General features: G+C 39.7%; 1 protein-coding gene across 1 annotated transcript in view; it reads left to right on the forward strand.

Annotated features, from left to right (window-relative positions):
• The window catches only part of TMC1 (transmembrane channel like 1), a 60,582-nt gene extending 44,109 nt beyond the window's left edge, over positions 1–16,473 (forward strand). The window contains exons 14-22 of the mRNA XM_087923214.1: positions 161–340; positions 1,943–2,095; positions 2,752–2,880; positions 6,402–6,469; positions 11,362–11,601; positions 13,675–13,800; positions 14,592–14,670; positions 14,812–14,863; positions 16,265–16,473. Coding sequence (XP_087779340.1) covers positions 161–340; positions 1,943–2,095; positions 2,752–2,880; positions 6,402–6,469; positions 11,362–11,601; positions 13,675–13,800; positions 14,592–14,670; positions 14,812–14,863; positions 16,265–16,473 — 1,236 coding nt within the window. The remainder of the gene's footprint in view (positions 1–160; positions 341–1,942; positions 2,096–2,751; positions 2,881–6,401; positions 6,470–11,361; positions 11,602–13,674; positions 13,801–14,591; positions 14,671–14,811; positions 14,864–16,264) is intronic.
• Positions 16,474–20,598: the final 4,125 nt, after the last annotated feature.

Consider the following 20,598-nt stretch of genomic DNA (forward strand, 5'->3'; position numbering starts at 1 on the left):
AAACAGGAGTAGAAGGCAATACGGTAAATAACAATATTGACCAATACTGTTACTATTTTTGATATATCTTATTCTTTAAAAAGTTAAAAATCTATGGTTGCAAAAATAGGATGTGTGAACATTATATTAAATGTCTTAACTTTTATTCCCCCTCCCCCAGGTGAATATGGTCATGTCACTTCTAGGAATGTTCTGTCCAACTTTATTTGATGTCATCAGCAGCCTTGAAAATTATCATCCCCGAATTGCTTTGCGGTGGCAGCTGGGACGCATCTTCGCTCTTTTTCTGGGAAACTTGTACACCTTCATTATTGCTCTCATGGATGAAATCAATCTCAAAGCAAGTATTTTACTTTCTATACTTTCATCTTTCTAGAAAGAGGTTCAAGTCTGACATTTTGAATTTCAGAAATTAGAAAGATGTATTTATTGATGTCACAGCAAGACCAATGGAATGCTAGTTAAGGCTTATTTGCATTAATTACAACTCATCCAGACCAAATTGAGCTGGAATGCAAATATGGTATCTTGGATTTTGAGTCTCTAAAGAGGAAATAATTCTTATTGTTGGAGGGGGCATATATATTTGCTTTTAAATTGAAATATTTGTAGAAGAAGTTTAAGCATACATTATACTTCTAGATGGCTGATCTTAATCATAGCAAAAATAGCAGTCTTCTGATACCTTATCACGTGCTTTCTGGAACCGAACTGTGTTTGTAAAACATTATTCTCACCAACAGTGTAATATATGCATTATTTCCTGGATGTAGTGAGATGTAATTTTGCATTTCATTTTCCCTGCATTTATGATTCCCATGTTTCCACCAAACAATATATCTATACTGGCTTAATTCAAAACAGTCTAGTCAGACACCACACTTAGTTTTCTTGTCAGAGCAGTCACAGTGTGATCTCAAGGGGGAACTATCTTTGTTCCCTGTCATGTTCAGATCACATCCTGGTGAGTTTCTCTTATGTTATCCTCCTCTGTAGGGAGGCAGGACCGAGTTGATTGGTGATTGATGGACTCAAAGGATTCCAAAGGAAACTGGGAATTTCATTTGAAGTTCTGCTGCATGGTCCTTCCAAGGCTCTGGATAGAATCATGCCTGTATCACTTCTCTTGGCCCATCACTCCCTGAATTCCCTGTAGTCGAGGGAGCAATTGAGGGAGCTGAAAACAGTCAAGAGAGATCTAGAATGCTACTGGAGGAAGACAAGGAACGAATCAACAATTAGAGCCACTAATACCTTGTGGCATTTAAAGCAGTGAAATATCAATATTTCTCTGCTCTTATTGCATCCACAGAAAATCTTCCAGTGGCCTTATTTAGGGTTACCTGACCCTCCGGGTTAAGGAGGGGATTTTTAGAGGTTTACCTTCAGGCCTTCACTGAAGAATTTTCAGCTTACCTAGTGGATTAAATCACTCAGGTCCATTCTCAGACAAAGAATGCTGCAGGTCCTTGAAGAAGCTGGCTCCGTAACCTGACTCTCAGTTTGCTATTATTATTACCAACTGATAAATAACAAACTGAGAGGTGGTTTAAGGTATCAGTGGGCATTATTGATTTTTTTTTTAACTGAAATAATCTGAAAATGAATCTTTTATGTTTTTCTTTTGTTCAATCATGTCTGATTCTGGGAGACTGCCTGATAAAGTCCCTGCAGTTTCCTTGGCAAGGTTTTTCAGAAATGGTTTGCCATTGCTTCCTTCCTAGAGTTGTGAGAAAGTGACAATTTCAAAGTCACCCAGCTGGCGTCATATTCAAGGCAAGATTAAAACTCATAGACTTCTAGTTTCTAGCCTGATGCCTTAACCATCACACCAAACTGCCTCTCCTTTCTATGTTATAGTCAGTTTTTCACATTGTCTCTGAATTATAGTGATTAATATGATTTGTGATCCAGGGGAAAAAAATGAGTCTTCTTTTTTTAGCTGGAAGAAGAGAAGATTGTAAAGCAGAACATGACAATCTGGCTAGCTAGTTTGTACAATGGAACCCTGCCAGAAAACATCACAACAATCCCTGTTCAGGTCAACCCTGCAGATGTTCCCAGAGGCCCTTGTTGGGAAACCATGGTTGGTCAGGTAAAGCAGGTTTCATACTGAAATCATGTTTGTTTGCTTATCATTAGTAGCTTCTGCTGTTGTAAGTTCTTATCACAACTCTTCATAATGTCCCTGGTGGAATCACTTGTTGATTCCAGCAGGGAACAGCAAGAGAAGGAAAATACAATTGGGGAGCATATCAACGTATTAATGTATCTAGGAAAATTAATCTGAAACCATTTTTGAGAGTATAGAGTCATAAGGAAACTATTCCTGAACATTTCTGAATGAGTCTGCTTACTGCAAGTCATATAACAATTTTAGCATTATTTATTTATTTTGTATATAATTAATCCAATTTGATCTTGCAATGCTACATGACTGTATGTAAATTTTAGTGGAAACTCAGGAAATACACCTGATAAATAAGAAATAAATTGTAGGCACTAACAATCAAACCCACATGTAAGATTCAAGCTAGCTTCTTTATTTAAATCAGGAATGTCCAGCCTTGGCAACATGCTTGGCTGATGAATTTTGGGAATTGAAATCCACAAATCTTTAAATTGCCAAGGTGGGATATCCCTGACTTAAATTGAAAATGTGGGGTGGGGACAAAAGCAAATTAGTGCAGTGAAAAAAGTAATGCACACTTCTTTTCCTAAATAAAGACAGAAAATATTTTTTCCTTGCAGGAATTTGTGCGATTAACAGTCTCTGACACTGTGACAACTTATATCACAATTCTAATTGGGGATTTCCTGAAAGCCGTTTTTGTCAGGGTATTCAATCACTGCTGGTGTTGGGACTTGGAATATGGCTTTGTAAGTACTTACACCTTAGCTTTATTTTATTTACATAACTGTTCATCTTGCAAGCAAGTGACTGGGTGCCCGAAAACAAATTTTGTTGGGGCTGTGAAGGACAAAACCTTCTGAAAGAGTTATTATGAGAACATTAGGAAAAAATGTTATTATACCTTACAGACTGAGATAAGAGTTTTTTATTGTACCATTGACTTAAAAGTGCCAGATTCATCCCTACGCTCAACAAATCCAACTAAAGTGCCTTCCTTTGGTGGAAAGGATGTGAGAAAGCAAAACATTTGCATTAATGTCAGTTGAAGCTTCCCTCCCCCAATCTTACATTTTCACTAGAAAAGTCAAACTGCATATGGAGATATAAATCTCATCTCAATATTTTAAAGTATTTATTTATATCCATCTTTATTATTTTACAAATAACTCAAGGTGGCGAACATATCAAACATACCTTCCTACTCCTATTTTCCCCACAACAACAACCCTGTGAGGTTGTTGGGTTGTGCTGAGAAAGAGTGACTGGCCCAAGGAAACCCTATTGGCTTTCATGCCAAAGGAAGGACTAGAACTCAGAATCTCCTAGTGACTTAACCGCTAGACCAGTGGTGGCGAACCTACAGCACATGTGCCACAGGTGGCATGCAGAGCCCTCTCTGTGGGCATACGCACTGTTGTCTCAGCTCAGCTCCGCCGCGCATGTGTGCATGCTTCCTACCAGCCAACTGGTCTTCAGGTGTCTGCCGTGCATACGCAGGGGGCATGCGTGGGAGGTGTGCACAAGCAAGGGAACGTGCAAGTGTGGGTGCATGCATGGGGGTGTATGCGCAGGTGGGTGTGTTGCATTTGGGGTATATGCATGCGTTTGCGTGCGCACTTTGGGCACTCAATGCCAAAAAGATTTGCCAACACTGCACTAGACCAAATTGGCTCTGGACAGTATTTCTGGAAAAAATGACCTTCCATGTGAGCAACTAAGTAAATACAGAGAAAATAGATGATATTTCTGTAGGAGTACTAACTTGACATAGAGCTTACCTGTGGGATCTCTTTGGAAGCTTTCAGAATGGCATAGTGAGATAACTTTTCTTTTTATGTTTTAATTTTCAAACACCCCAATGCAAAACGCTTTGTCCTGCAAGATAGTTAAAATGTGAATAAAATAAAAAGGAAAAAGAGAGGGGAAAATGGTTGACATTCACGTGGTGGAATATATATTTAATCACAAACTAATATGAGGGGAAAATACAGGGTTTTATCATAATTTTATGTTCTGCCTAGGATTCTCTTAAGGCAGGGGTGTCAATCTCAATTTCCACATCAGGGTTGTGTTTGACCTCGGGGGGCTGGGGTGGGCATGGCCAGCTCAATGTCACTCATGTTGGGAGTGGTGGCCCCAGTGCTCTGCCAGCAAAAATTGGCTCCTGTGCTCCATTTTTCGTTGTGACGGCTTCCTGCAACCTTATGCCAGCAAAAAACAAAAAACAAAGCTCGGAAGGGCTGTGTGATTCATTTTCACTGGCAGAGACACCACATGCAGGTCCTTCGCTGTTTCCAGGATGGCCACATGGGCCAGATCTAAGCATCCTTCAGGCCGGCTCAGGCTCCCGGGCCTTAAGTTTGACACCCCTCTCTAAGGGCTCCTAGATCATTGAGTTACTAGCAAATGGTAGTCATCTTCCGTTTCTGGAAACTGAAATCTGTATTTCAGATGTTAGGCACTCTGTTCGTTTCACTCTTCTTTGAAATACATATTGCATAAAATTATTGGTGCTTTTCCTCTTTAATGATGCCAAATGAATCAAGGATAATCAGCTTAATTCCTTACTTGAGATGTAACATCAGTACATTTTGCTCAGTTTTTGGCAGGGCATTTAAGGGATTAGCAATTTAGCATGTGCTTTTCTGATCTACCAACAAAAAACATTTGAGTTTAGGCAAAGATGTTATGTTTAATATAGGCAGGTGTTTGTCAACCTTGATAAGTTTAAGATTCAAGGACATTGGCTCCCAAAATTCCCCAACCAGAATGCAGAATCCTGGAATTTAAAGTCCATATTTTTTAAACTTTCCAACGTTGAGAAACAATGATATATTTGTATTTGGATTCTGTGTTTTTAAAAGCTGTGTGACAAGCAGATATAGCAGGTTGAAGACTTTCCCCCCCCTCTCCAAAACTTCAACTTGCAGGCTGACAAAAACTTCCATTTGTTGATTTTTTTTTTATCCTGCCTTTATTATTTTTATACATAACTAGGGGTGGCAAACATATCTGATATCCTTTCCTCCTCCTACTTTCCAGACAACAACAAACCTGTGAGGTGAGTTGACGTAAGATAGGTGACTGTTAGAAAGTTACCCAGCAACGTTCATGTCTAAGGTGGGACTAGATGTCACCATCTCCTGGTCTCTAACATAGTGCCTTAGTAATTATTTCTTTCTATTTATTTATTTTTCATCATGCAGTTGTGAAAAATAAAGAAGCCTCTTCTAGAAAATTGTGATTATTAGTCAGGATTATTTACACATTTTTCTTATCTGCCAAAACCTACTTTTAATAAAACCTGAACTGCTAGATCAGGGGTCTCCAACCTTAGCAACTTTAAGACTTGTGGACTTCAACACTCAGAATTCTTCAGCCAGCTGTTTAAATATACAGCCTTTGTTAAGATTCTAGTTTTTTAAAAAAAACTATGGATATGCTATAAATATATTATTTATAATTTATGCAGAGGCTGTCAAGGAAGTCAATCAAATATTACAATTCCAAAGCAGTCTTGGCCAGTTTTGCTGGCTGAGGAATTCTGAGAGTTGAAGTCCACAAATCTTAAAGTTGCCAAGGTTGGAGACCCCTGATGGGTTCTTCCCCTATTTCTGGATTGAACATAATAAGTCCTTTTTAAGGAGCAATCTTAAAAGGGAAAGTATTACTAGTTTTTAGAGAATTTCAGGAAAAACAATGCACTGAGGAGAAATGCATCGGCCCTCAATTTTGTACATTGTTAGATGGTAGATGTGTCAGGAATGTCACCACCTTCCTATCCACATCATTTAATAATAGAGATGTCCATAAAGTATCACAAAGATAATGGCCACAACATGAAATACTACCACGTCCACAAAAACAGCCTCCATTGTACTATTGTGGCTGCCATTTCTCTCCCCCCCCCCCCCGCCTTCAAATCCTTCATGAAATCCTGGTCAAGACTGCTTTGGAATTGTAATATTTGATTGACTTGCTTGACAGCCTCTGTATAAACTATAAATAATATATTTATAGTATGTTTTTTTTTAAAAAACTAGAATCTTAAAGAAGGCTTTATACTTAAACAGTTCTATCAACACAATGCAAAATCCTGCTTTTTTTAAAAAAATCTACCTTTGGGTGACAAACTATTTTTCAACCATGTGTTGGCAACAGGAAACCCTAATGTGAAAGAATTTCAGTGGAATAATTTTGCTTTTCACACCATCCTAAGTGGTGTTACTGTACAAATCTACGAAAATCTTCTGCTCTTTCCTCTTAGCCTTCGTATTCGGAATTTGACATTAGTGGAAATGTACTTGGTCTTATCTTCAATCAAGGCATGATCTGGTGAGTGCAACTTGGGACATGCAAAAGACCACAAAAAAAAAAAAAGATTTTGTAGAGGATACAACAAGGGAACAGGGTTGTAACGTGAGGCTAAATTGTTTGCTCAGTCTCTAGATCTGGGCACACAATCACGGTTGTAATCTGGCTTTGGAGTCTCCATTTCATGATGTCAATTTGACTTTTGTGAGACCTGAAATTCCCTGCTGGGTGCGATGAAATAACCTAGTATAAACTGGGCGCAAGATCTGGTTCTGTCTCTGGAGTTAGAAAGATATTGGTTGGCATCCTTTGAACAAAAGCCATCCCCCACCTTCCTGGCAAGTAATTTAACACCATTCTTTTTATTCATTAACCACTTGAAGTTGGAAAATGGACCATTAATTCTGTTCCAATGATCTCACACAGAGGTCACAGCATTTCTCTAGAAATGCACTTTCTTCCTTCTGTGATTTATTTTTGTGTGCTTCCATTGCCTTATGAATGTGATTGGCAAAGCTACTATTTGAAAACTAGAAGCAACATGTTCATGGCAATTATTAATAAATAGTGTCTAATCAGTGCTGTTGCTGGCATTGCTTGGCTCTTGAGGGTACAACCTTAGGAACTCAGTAGAGACAATGATGTGATATAATTGCATGTGTTGTTTTCATTTTTCAAGATGGTTCCCCGACTTCAAAGTCCACCGTAGCAACCACCAAGGGAAGGAGCCCAATGACAACAGTTTTGAGGCCTGCCTGGGTTACAAGAACTCTAATGTTTCCCTAACTCTCCCAGATTGGCAGCATCCTGCAGTGGTTACTCTACCCATCCTTTGCTCTAGATTTTACAGGGTCATTTCACCACACGATTCTTTTCTGTTTGTTTCGGTAGAAGGGTAATGAGAATGAATAGAACAGGCCTACTTTGTTGGGTCCCTGGTTCTCTCTGAGCTTGGTTGGGTTCCCCCACCAGACATTTCATTACCAAACCAGCTAACATCATCAGTGCTAGAAGAAAGTGGGATTTGCTCTCTTATTATTTACTAGTGGCTTATCCTGTCACTATGAGTAGGAGGGTTCTTGGTGGTTCCTTGATTAGGTTGTTGTTTTTCAAGGAGTATATATCAAGAACCTCCTGAACTCTCCCCTCCCCCCCCAACACACACACAGTTACAGAGCAAGCCACTAATACAGTGGAACCTTGGGTTGCAAATGTTTCTGTTCGTGACCAAATTGGGTGACAACCAGAATTTTTGCTTGTTTTGCTTCTGGTCACGAACAGATCTTTGGATGGTGACCAAGCAAACCCGAAAATTGCTGCGATAATTTCCCCTGCCATGGCAATTTCCCCTTTGGCACCTTTCTTTTTTGGTCTGCGCATGCGAAGATGGTCATGCTTCCAGTTATGACTAAATCAACCTGGAACGGATTACGGTCGTGACCCGAGGTTCCACTGTATATAAAAAGAGAGCAAACACCACTCTCTTCTAGTACTGGTGATGTGCCCTAGTTGGGTGATGAAATGTCTGCAAGTAAACCACCAAACCCAAAGAGCACCAAGGACTCCATAGTTCAATTCTGAACTACAGATATTCTCTTCCATTGGCAGATCTCCTCTCCCTCTGTTCCTTTTCACAGGGAAAGGGATTGGCTATCACACAAAGTCTCTTTTGTCAAGACAGGCTTCACTAGAACAGGGACTTCAAAACAGGGACAGCAAAGCTGGCTGAGGAATTCTGGGAGTTGAAGTCCACAAATCTTAAAGTTGCCAAGGTTGGAGACCCCTGCACTAGAATGTTAGTAGGCTCTGTTATTTCAGGGAGAACCTCAAAGGAAAGTGGACCATCTCCTCTGATTGTTGTATAAAGATTGGCAAAAGATGTAAGAAAGTAAACTGAGCTTGGGTTTTTATCCCCACTCTCCCTCATGGCAAGTAGGCTTGCCCAAGGGAGCTTTCACAGGACTGAATAGGGATAATGATATTTTGACATATTGATTGGATGACAGCTATTAGTCCACATGCCTTCTGGGTAATATTTTTTCTGCAAGGCTGATTTATTGTGGGCATGCTACATGCTAATGGTAAGCAGGTCTAAAACAAGCAGACATCAGATTACAGGTAGCCCTCGACGTGCAGCCACAATTGAGCCAACATTTCCAGTGTTAAGCAAGATAGTTGTTAAGTGAGTTTTGCTCCATGTTACAACTTTTTTTATTCAGTTGTTAAGTGAATCACCGCAGTTGTTAAGTTGAAAACATGGTTCTTAAGTGAACTGGCTACCGCATTGACCTTGCTTGTCAGAAGATTGCAAAAGGCGATCACATGACCCCAGGATAGGCAACCACTATAAATAAGGTGTCCTAAATTTCGATCACATGACTATGAAGATGCTGTAATGGTCATAGTTTTGAAAAATGGACATAAGTCACTTTTTGCAGTGCCGTTGTAACTTTGAACAGTCATTCAATGAATGGTTGTAAACCGAGGACTATCTATAAATACAACCACCTTGTCCCCTGATCCTTTCATTTTTTTTCTGGCCATCCCCCCTTTTCTCACATTCTGACATCCTCTTTTCTTTCTCCTCCTGCAGCTAATTCAGGCCTCTTATTAGAGGCCTGAATGGCTCACTTCCAAAGATCTTCCAAAACCACGAAGTTAAATTAAGGGCAGTACGTGCCTTAGGACTCAGGCGGTCTTCGCTTGCTTTAACCTCACTTAAACTCAAAATGTTCATCTCCCCCATAGAAGCTGGATGGTGAACTACTAAATTCCCTGAGCAACTGAACAATTATATGCTAATATTGTAATAGGTCAGCCAGAATTAGCAATCCCATCAACCACCAATTTGGCAAGACCTTATATTGTAATGAACATCGATGTTGTTGTGAATCCATTGAGACGGTTCACCTATGCGGTTCAGGTAATGCCTTCAGAAGGAGGTAGTGAGGTATATTATTGTCTCTCCTTTTAGCGCGTAACATATTGATATAAGGGACCCCAATATTCTGACATCAAGCTTATGATGACATGTGAGGCTACATATTTGTGACAAGAAATTTTATATCTGTTTTCCAAAATTAGGCATTCACTATTGACACAAGGTGATTATTTTTTTGAACTTTACTAAATGTTTAGCAAAAGATTAGTCATACAGGAGAATATTTGTAGCTCAGGGTTGAAATGAGGGATGCTTGGTGACCTCTGAGCTTGGTTGTTTTCTTGCAGATGGTTCATTATCAAGCCAAGTAACATCATCCAGGCCAAGGTCAGAGAGCACCAAGTTCAGAAAGCAGCAAGGACCCCCTCAAAATTTATGTCAAAATCTAGTGTCCTTCCTCACTCTCCCCTGTTTTACAGAGGAATTGTATTTTAGCTCTGTTAGATCTCAGTCTGCTTTGCACAATTTCATTACCACACAGGAGAGAAAAAGAGCAAACGCCACTTAGTTTAATCTAACCATGTTACAAATATCAACATGTACCTATAGTGATTGACTAAAATATATGTCTTCTCAAGAAACAATACCGGTTCTTTGTGTCAGCTGTCATAAATAAAAGTGAAATGTATTGCTCTTGTTACACCTTTCTATTTTTATCAGAGACCATATTCATTCCTAATTTCAGTCAGGTGTTACATATTGGTACTTAATGAGACAGGAGGGGCTATTCTCAAACTACTGGTGGTCCAAATGGCAGTCACAGTTATACATTGAAACTCTGGGTTTATTTTTTTTTAAATTCTTCTCCTATAGAGAAACTACAAGTAGACCACTCAGAGCTGAAAGTAACTGTGGTACATGAATTCTCTCTCTCTCTTTTTTTTGCCCAGTTTTTTTTAAACTTACCTCTTTCCCCTCTTCTTCATTTTCTTCTCACCTTCCTTTCCTTTATTTCCCCCCCTATTCTCTTTCTCCTGACTTAGTGGGTTGCCAAAAGAAACAATGCCAAGATATTTTGGAAATGAAGCTTCAGGTCCTTGCCCCTTCAAAAAATGAACAACTATTAATTTGTCCACCTTATTGATTGGTATGATCCTTGGAAATCTCCATTTTCAGGAATGGATAGTGGTCTCTGAAAACAGTTTAAAAATGTCTTTGTTTAACAAAAAGCTGACACCACCAGTTTTGTCAACACAGTTTTTATTTATTTGCTTAAACTTTCCGTTCATTTATTTCAATCCCAAAATCTAAAATATCTTCGAACATAATAAAAGCACTTCGTCTTGTTCCATATTGGTCAACTGAACTTAAGAATAAAAACATGATCTTACAGGTGAGATAATACTGTAAGTATAGAGTGTATTAATCAATCACCTTACATCAAAACACTGGAAACAGCTTCTGCTTAAAGCATCTCTGGGAAAATAAAATATTGAGGATTAATTTTTTTTTATTTTTTATTAAGAAAATTTATATGGATGCCCAACTCATTTTCTGTGATTCTGGGCAGCTTACAAAGATAAGAAACCAATATTAAAAAAACAATAAAAAAGCAATAACACCCCCCCCCCGCCAAACAGCAACAGTAAGTCAATCAAATAAGCCACTTGATCCACCCCACTCTGGATTCTCCAGTCCTGTTGGCAAAACCAGATCTTCAGGGCCTTGCAATAGTGTGTTCAAATGGGGTATCAATCTCTTCTCTGCAGGGATGATGTTCTATAGGGAGAGAGCCACCACGGAGAAGCCCCTTCTTCTTGGTCCTCTTAGATATACCTTCTCAGTAGAGGGGACTTGTAGCATTCTCTGCTTCCCCACTTTGGTGGATTAAGTACATGTTATCCAGATGGGAAAAAACCCCACACTTATAAGTTTTGGAACCAAGTCAGTAAGCAGAGAAAGGGTCAAGGGTCATAAAAGCTCACTTGGGACCAACATGTAACCTTTTGATTGCCCTTATCGTTGTTTCTAGGATGGGTTCTTTTTATGCACCATGTCTTCCTGCTATCAATGTACTCCGCCTCCATACGTCTATGTACCTCCAGTGTTGGGCTGTGATGTGCTGCAATGTTCCCCATGCAAGAGTCTTCAAAGCTTCAAGATCCAACAATTTCTACATGGCGATGCTCTTGTTCATTCTATTTCTCTCGACTCTGCCCGTTGTCTATACCATCGTATCCATTCCACCATCATTTGATTGTGGTCCATTCAGGTCTATTGCTTCAAGTATCCTTTTCCTCATTAACTGATATGGGACCAATGAACAGATAACTAATAACATTGGGTAGATTGCTACAAGATGAATAGTTCTCATGACATTATTAGAATCCAGGAGTAAAGTTCATTGAACTTTGTAACGTACATGTCTGAGTTACCATGTTACGCTTGATTTTCAACAGGAAATTTATGGGGGCCTACATGCTCAGCAAAAATTCTCTTGATGCTTTCCAGCCTCAAGGGGCTATCAACATGTTTACAATATAAAATTCATGTATTTGTTGGAAAGGACACCTACAAGCCAACAAACAAAAATCAGAGGTAGTAGAGACAATATTATAGTTAGGAGACTCTGCTAGATTTGCTTTCAGGGTGTTTGTGAGTATCTATGTCCATATTTCATAGTTTTTATGAGAGTGGATATAATTTTATTAAAATTACAACCGGTCTAAAAAGCTGAGGGTTTCTGGCTGTTGATCACAAGGCCAGTTGAAGGATTTCCAAACACATTTAAAAGAGTCTCGGTTACACACCAGTTGTATTCTGGCTGCAGTATTCGTTAACTTGCTAGCATAACCTTTTTTTAAAAAAATTAATAACAGCTTGTATAATTGGTTTTAACAAGCTACAGAAAAAAATCATTACAGGAGGGGAAAGGTTTGTCAAGCTGACTCCAAAAGTCATTGTGGCTTTTTCTTATGCACAATTTTCAGTGTGATATGTGATTGCACAAAACAGACTTTTCCCCCTCAGTTTTAGACATAGAAAAGATTTAGCTTGAGAAAACAGATTATAAATTCATATATCTTAGAATTGATAGGAGAAAAGAAACTGATATTGATATAGTTAGAGATACTGTGTCAGAGAGTTAGAGATACCTGCCTTTAGGAATACAAACCTCTTGACGAATGTATCTTTTCTTTAAGTACACTGAAAGCATTTGCACCAAGACAAATTCCTTGTGGGTCCAATCACACTTGGCCAATAAAGAATTATTTCTATGCCATGCCATGCTATGCTATGCTATGCTATGCTATGCTGTTCCATTCCATTCTCTTAAAAAGGATAGGTAGCTGTATTTAAGGATTTTGACAATGTTTGAAGACTAGAGGGATGACAGACATGGAGGAGGGTATGATGATCCTATCTGTGAGAATTTGTAATACTCTTCTGAGCTGTGGTATCACTGGTGAGCTACAGAAATGTTCCATGCATTTTTCACAGTCATGTATGTGAAAGTGTGTTTATGGCCACACACCTTTGAGTCAGTGTTGATTCCTGGCAACTGTCTAGACAAATTCTTAAAGGGCTTTTGGGGCAAGTTTTTGGAAGTGATTTGCCACTGCCTGTTTTCTAGGTTTAGGAGACAGTGACCAATGGATGGGAGCTTTACAGAGAGAAATCCAAGCTGAAAATAATAGCAGCAGCACTAAAACTTATATATTGCTTTATAGTGCTTTACAGCACCCTCTAAGTGGCTTAAGTGTCAGCATATTACCCCCAATAGTCTAGGTTCTCATTTTACCAACCTTGGAAGGCTGGGAGGCTGCGTTAACTTTGAGTCCTGCCAGGATAAAACTCCAGGCTGTGGGCAGAGTTTGCCTGCAATATTGCATTCTAACCACTGAGCTGTCCCGCCTTTCACCTGATAAGGAGCAATTATTTTGATCATGAGAACTATTAAATAATGGAATAGCTTGCTTCCTAAAATTATGAGGTGTCCATAACTGGAAGTTTTTCAAACAAAGACTGCATGGTCATTTGGAATGGTCTGTAGTTTCCTCATTTTTTTTTGAAATTTGGAATCTAAGATTCATACAAACCAGTAGCAGCTAAAATGCCATTTTATGCAGAATTTGTGCTAAAATGATTACCCTTTTCAACAAATTTCTATGTAAGAAGAAAGTCTCCATGATAGGATTCTTCCTTAATACCCTCTGGTATCCAACAACCATCCAGACTGACGTAATAATATTCTTGATATTGTTATAAGTGCAATTTCTTTTTATTTGGTATTAATTTGAAGTCAGTTTTCATCTGGTTTTTATTTACATCTCTCTATTAATAGTGGTAAAACCAGAATGTTTGAAGTCATTGGAGAAACTCTGGAGCATGATTTCCCTTCCTGGTTTCAGAAGGTTTTCAGTCTGGTCTCCAACCCTGGTGTGATCCTTCCTTTCATTCTTCTGATGGTGTATGTACAACTTTTTTGACCCCTGTCAGAATGTTTATTTTATTTATTATATTACTTTCTTCCCTTTCCCTACAGGAAGCTCAGTGAGCCTTCCCAGGGGTGGGATTCAGCTGGTTCAGGTCGGTTTGCATGAACCAGATGTTAAATTTACATCTGATTCGCTGAACCAGTAGTTGAACCAACCGGCTGGCCCCGCCCATCCTACCATGCTCCTCCCAGGAGTCTCCACACAGCATGTTTTGGATGCAGGTAAGTGCAGGGTCCACACAGAGGCTCTGGGAGAGCAAAAAACGGCCCTCCCAGAAGTTCTGGAAGTCCAGAAATGGGCCTATTTCCAGCTTCCGAAAGGCCTCTGGAGTCCAAGGGACTCTCACTCTCCCAGAGGCCAGAGGGAAGCCTCCAGACTCTGGGGAAGGTGAAAAATGGCCCTCCCAGAAGTTCCAATAGGCCACACCCACCATGGCCAAGCCCACCCAGCAACCAGGAGAGAACCAGTTGTTGGGATTTTTGAATCCCATCCCTGAGCCTTCCTTTCTTATTTACCTCCAGAACAGCCCTGTAAAGTGGGCAATTTTAGCGACAGAGAGAAACAGAAAGGATTGTAATTTCGGTGGGAACTACCTGTGGTTTGTGAACTCGTATATCCGTTCCATTCCACACAGCCTGCTTTTCTCTCTCTCTTCATTTTACAAGTCATTAAACTTTATCTTTTCAACTTGAAGACGGTTGTTATACCAGTGTCATTTTCATCATCATCGACTGCCATAAAATATGTGCTTTCCCCGCTTTAGGCTGAGCATCTACTATCTCAATGCTACCTCGAAAGGATATCAGGCTATGAATTTGGAGCTCAAGAAGAAATTGCAAAATGTAAGAAGGCTGAAGACATGGGGCTCATCTTCTTTTTCTGATTCTATTAGATTTAACTGTGATATTTTTCTTCTTGTTCTTCTTTCTCAGCTATCTGAAGAAAACAAAAAGAGGAACAAGCAAAAAGCTCCGCAACCACAGGAACATGAAGAAGCTTCAGTTGAGACTCAAAACAATCCCAAGGGAGCCCAAGGTGAGGGATGCTTTGAAATCTATTTATTCCAGAGTCCTTGCCCTTATTCTGAGTCCTTTTCTATAGAATTATCCCTTCTGTATCATTATTCCCCATTGGTCCATCTCGCCCTAAAGCAAAAATTCCAGAAACCAACCTGTAAGGGTAGCATCATCATTCTAGACAAAAACTTTGTCAAGATAGTGTCACCTTTCAATTCCTTAGAATTGAAAGCTGAGTGAATTGGCAGCTGAATGTTTGGACACTGAAAGTATGACCACACCCCCTATTATACCTCAGACTGGCTTAGGAGGTTCAGGGCAACCTGTGTAGCATGCAATTTTCACTCCTACATTTGGCTGTCCGCTCTTCTCATCTGCTGCCCTTGGTGATGGGGTCACTTTGCCTAGTAGCAGGGCCAGGCCTGACCTTTCTGCATCTATATAGTTCAACACCTGATGAGGGACGATCCTGTTGAATGCCTGCCTTCTCTGCATCTGTGGAATTTGGAACCACAGTAGAGCTTTTGAACTGTTCAGACGCGGTAATCCTTCGTTATCTTGTGTGCAAAGAAATGCTACGTGGCCGCATGTGATCCATGCATCATGGGTTCCTACCTTGTCCTTGATAAATGGATGTTGAGGTCCAATTTCTTTTAACCTGCCTCAGAATTGGGGGAAGAGTTACTTATTTTCTTCTTGGTTTAAACATTTTTATTGAGTTATAAGGTAAAATAAGATACAAAATACAAAAGTAAATAGGAGGGTTAATTATTTTCTTGATTGCATTTTTCTGATTCATGTAGGATATGGTTACCCAAACAGTACTTCTCCCCAAATCTTGGCTTCTGGAGCCCTGTCAAAACTCACAACCAATTGATCTGTTCTGTTCTGTTCTGTTCTGTTCTGTTCTGTTCTACTCTACTCTACTCTACTCTACTCTACTCTACTCTACTCTACTCTACTCCACTCTATTCTATCCCATCCCATCCCATCCCATCCCATTCTTTATTTAAGTACTTCTCATCTTACTGACTCCAATTAGCATATGTACACACACACACGTGTGTGTGTATGATAGATAGATAAATATATATATTATGTCAGAATGGAAATTCATTAAGTATAGTGCACAAATTTATTATACAGTACACATGAGGTGGGCAAGTGTATTGAATATATTTAAATTAATTTCATTTCAATTATATATACTTTTCATTCTGTCCTTACAGTGTCTATTATTTATCGCAGACATGACACTAAAAGGGCAAAACAGATTCTGCACTTGTGGTTTAGGCTGGTGGTGGATTCTAGTTTTCATGAACTTATACCACAAGAGAATTTAGGAAGGGCTTCGGTTAGAAATTCACATTTGTATACTGGGTTTTAAAAACCAGCAATTCTCTTCCCAAAACCATTTCAGATAAAAACAAAGGAGAGGAGTCCAAGAAGAAGTCACCTCAAGAGCAGGAAGAAAGATCTGATGTGGCCAATGGAAACCTTCCCCCTTCCTGCAAAGGACGAGGGGGTGGCCCCACACCTCCTCCCCACATAGCTGTGACCCGAGCCCCAGGACCTCGAGGCAAAGGCATGAATGGGCACTCTGGAACTCCACCCGGTGGAGCTGTTTAGCCAAGGATACCAGGACCGCCTCTAAATTACCAATAAGAAAAACTTTCCAGCAATATGTTTCAATATATGCAATGCTGCAGTTCAAAAACGAGTAAGAGTAATCACCTAGTAATAACCAGCAGGAAGAACCAGAAGGAATACCTGAGGTGACACAGCTAAGATTGCGAAGTGAAGCATCATAGAATGTATCAGAAGAAACTGGCTGGATCAAGCCAGTGATCTGGTCCAGCTTTTCGAGAAAATAGTCTGGATTCATTTGGGAAGCTCACAAGCCTATTTTGGAGAGTGATAATGTCCACCAATTGCTGCTTCTCAGCAACTGGTATTTAAGCAATAACTGGTTTTTCAGATGTGGCATCTGTAAGATGGGACTTCCACTCCCAGGAGTCCCCAGCCAGAATGGGCACCAAATGCATATTGGGAACACGATTCTTCAGTTGGACTGGAGTTTCCCTAATTTTGGCTTCCAGGGATCATTGTGCTCCAACGCTAGAAGTAAAAAAAAACACATAATGTACACCACTATATCTATGTCATGCCTAGTTTTATCCAGCTTTATTGTGTGTCCCTTCTCTATTGTAAATGTATTCATAGAAAAAGCCTATACTCATTTTGTTGATTCCCTTTTTGCACATTTTCTAGATCTGTGATTTGCCTCTCCGTGTGCACTGAACAGAAGGAGACATTCCCAAAACGTTGCCTCCCCCACAGACTTGCATAAGGGCAATAGTCTGTGAATAGTTCTGTTTTCAGCTCCCTTCCTAATAGCATTAGCAATAGCACTTAGACTTATATACCGCTTTATAGTTCTTTACCAGCCCTCTTTAAGCGGTTTACAGAGTCAGCCTATTACCCCCAACAATCTGGGTCCTCATTTTACCCACCTCGGAAGGATGGAAGGCTGAGTCAACCTTGAGACTGGTGGGATTTGATCTGCCAAATTATAGGCAGCTGGCTGCAGAGTAGCTTGCAGTACTGCACTCTGACCACTGCGCCACAGAGGCTCCTATGTTCTCAAGGATGGAATTTACCATTGGTAGAGCAGTTCCCTATTTCTGGAATTCATTGTGTCTGCAAGATCCCTTTCTCCCTCAGTCACTGCCAGTTTGGATTCCGCAATGTACAGGTAGTCCTCAACTTATGGCCATTTGTTTAACGACTGTTCAAAGTTATGATGGCACTGAAAAAAGTGACTTATGACTGGTTCTTGTACTTATGACTGCTGTAGCATACCCCCAAACCAAACTCTGGTTGCTTGACAACTGACATGTATATTTATGATGGTTGCAGCATCCCAGGGTCCTGGGATGGCCATTTGTGACCTTCCGAGCTGGCTTCTGACAAGCAAAGTCAATGGGGGAAAGCTGGATTTGCTTAACAACTGCAGTGATTCACTTATCAACCATGGGGGAAAAAGGTCATAAAATCAGGTGTGACTCACTCTACAGCCACCTTGCTTAACATCTGGAATTCTGAACCCAATTTGGTTGTAAGTTGAGGTCCACCTGCATAGGTAAAGTTTGGGTTACCATGGATCAATTTATAAACCACTGATCTGCATTTGCCATTTTGAAGGCCAATCACACAGTTTAGAGCAAGGGTCTTCAAACTTGGCAACTCCCAGAATTCCTGAGCTAACATGACTGGAGGAGGAATTCTGGGAGTTGAAGTCCACAAGTCTTAAAGAAGGTGGAAAAGAGTTAGTTTCTGGTGTGTAGTGTATGGACAATTAACCCTTTCCCACATTCTCCTGACTTCTGGGACCTTCAAGGTTGGAGTTATGGGCACCATCAGGTTTTACCGAGATGTTGCCATGTCTCTAAGGTATATATGTAAGGCACATCTTTTTTACGCTTGCAGGACTGTCAGTCAAAACAGACTTATGAACAACCTCTCGGAACATAACCTATTCATAAGGAGAGCATATTTATAAGCTAGCCAAAAACCTCCATGTGATGAAATTGTGTGATAATAACTGGGAGGGTGCTGAATGTTTGCTGGCTTTTAAAGTGTCCATTTGCCATCACCTCTTTGGGTTTCCTTGATTAGAAGAAGTTTTCTTGTATTCTTAAATATTGTTCATGAAGCAAACAAAAACAGCTGTCTACATTTTTAGAAATGATCTGGATAGTGCATGCTTACGTGAGTCTGAAATATGATATATTCAAATCAAGTCTATAAAAAAAACAAAACAGAAAAAGGCAATTTATTGTGCTTTTCAGAGAATTGGCTCCAAAACTCTGTTGATCAATAGAGAGGATTTTTAAGGTGTTCCCTTCTTCTAAGAATCATCTCCTGCGTTATACTGAATCCAGAAAATCCTCCAAAGTTTTGAAAGGGGGAAAAGCTGCCATTATCTTGGACATGAATTATCTAATAAATTAAAAATGAATGGGTTACATGGGAGAACTTTTCATGTAATCAGGGGCATTCTATACAGCTAAGAACTCTTGTCAATGAGACTCTCTCTCTTGTGTATTGTCATCTTCTACAATATCAGATGGGATATCAATATACCCAGATGGTATCCATGATCCCCTATTTTTTTAAAGCTTTTTTCTTTTAAAACAACCTGTATGTGCATGCTCAGGAAATGGGCTTTTCAATATAGGGGGAATCACACCATCAAAGTGGATTACTGCAATGTGCAATGTGGAGGGGCGGGCCTTGAAGATGGTCCTAATGGAGTAACCAGGGGTGGGACGCTACAGGTTCTCACCTATTCACTAGAACCGGTTGTTAACTTTCTAAGCAGTTCAGAGAACCGGTTGTTGGAAGAAATCTCCTTTTGTTTTTTTCCATCCTTCTTACATTCTTGGTAGTATGCCTAGACTTACTGTCTCAGAAGGAGGTTTTTTCCCTTTGCTGGTAGTTTCTTAAAGGGAAGGGTTGTTTTAAGCTTTTTACATTGCTGTTGGGAGGAAATACTCCCGAGAGTTAACACTTTGAAGAAATAATTGAATAATGAAGCAGAGTTGCCAGAAAGAATGACAATGAATCAAGATGAGTGACATTCAGCAAGGCTTCTTGGCTAGCTAGAAAGATTGACATTCGAACGTGAGTTTACATACCCGTTTTGAGTTTTGGTCTAAAACTGGTGACCATTCAAAGTTATAATGAAACTGAAAAAAGTGACTTATGACCATTTTCATTTTTCACACTTACGACCGTTGCAGCATCTCCACTGTCATGAGAGGCCAGGAGAGGAGAAGCGCCCCTTGATGTGAGTGACATCAAGTTGGCTACACCCACCCAGTCATATGACCACCAAGCCATGCCCACCAACTAAGCCACACCCACAGAACCGGTTATTTAAAAAATTGAATCCCACCCCTGGGAGTAACTGTCTTTAAGGAAGCATCACATACCCTGGTTCTGAGTCAGCTGTTAGTGGTTACTAGTTATTTTCTCGGTCCAGTTCAAGATGCTTAAGTGGGTTGGGCATAGATTAATTTTAAGCAGCTTTTAGGAATATTCATTGTATGAAAATTAGCAAGCAACTAACAGCCAGAAATAGGAGTGAATAGCATACAGTTTTTTTTTAATTAATAGCAAATAAACACATAAAAATAAAGCTTTGTTTGTTTTGGTCTGAAAAATTATTTTTCTTCCTTATCATTTTGATTTAGTTCAAAAATAAAAAAAAATGACACATATAAAAGTATTCTTACAAATTAAGAAGAAATGAGGGGATTCGTGTTTTATTGAGACTTTGTTCTGTATATAATAGAAGCATGATACCAGCAGAGGGCAGAGCTTAACTTCTCTTGCTGCAGCTCAAGAAAACTTCAGCCTTTTAATAAAACGTGTTGGTTTAAAAAAAGCTGCTACAGTCCTTCTGATTTTATGCCAACCTAGACCAACACAACTGTCACTAACACAACTATATCGTTTTGACTAAATGGTAACTCTTGCTATCTTGTTGATGTGCCTGCAGGTCAACTGACTAGAGGAATAGGTTCAATTTTTTTTTTTTAATGGCATTGACACTGTAGTGGGATTCAAATTTTTTTCCTACAGGTTCTGTGGGCGTGGCTTGCTGGGCATGGCAGGGAAAAGATACTGTGAAATCTCCATTCCTACCCAACTCCAGGGGAAGGATACTGCAAAATCCCCATTCCCTCC

Source organism: Pseudonaja textilis, chromosome 2 (assembly GCF_049901715.1).
Source record: "Pseudonaja textilis isolate UNSWEBS1 chromosome 2, rPseTex1.2, whole genome shotgun sequence".
In the NCBI taxonomy this organism is placed as follows: Eukaryota; Metazoa; Chordata; class Lepidosauria; order Squamata; family Elapidae; genus Pseudonaja; species Pseudonaja textilis.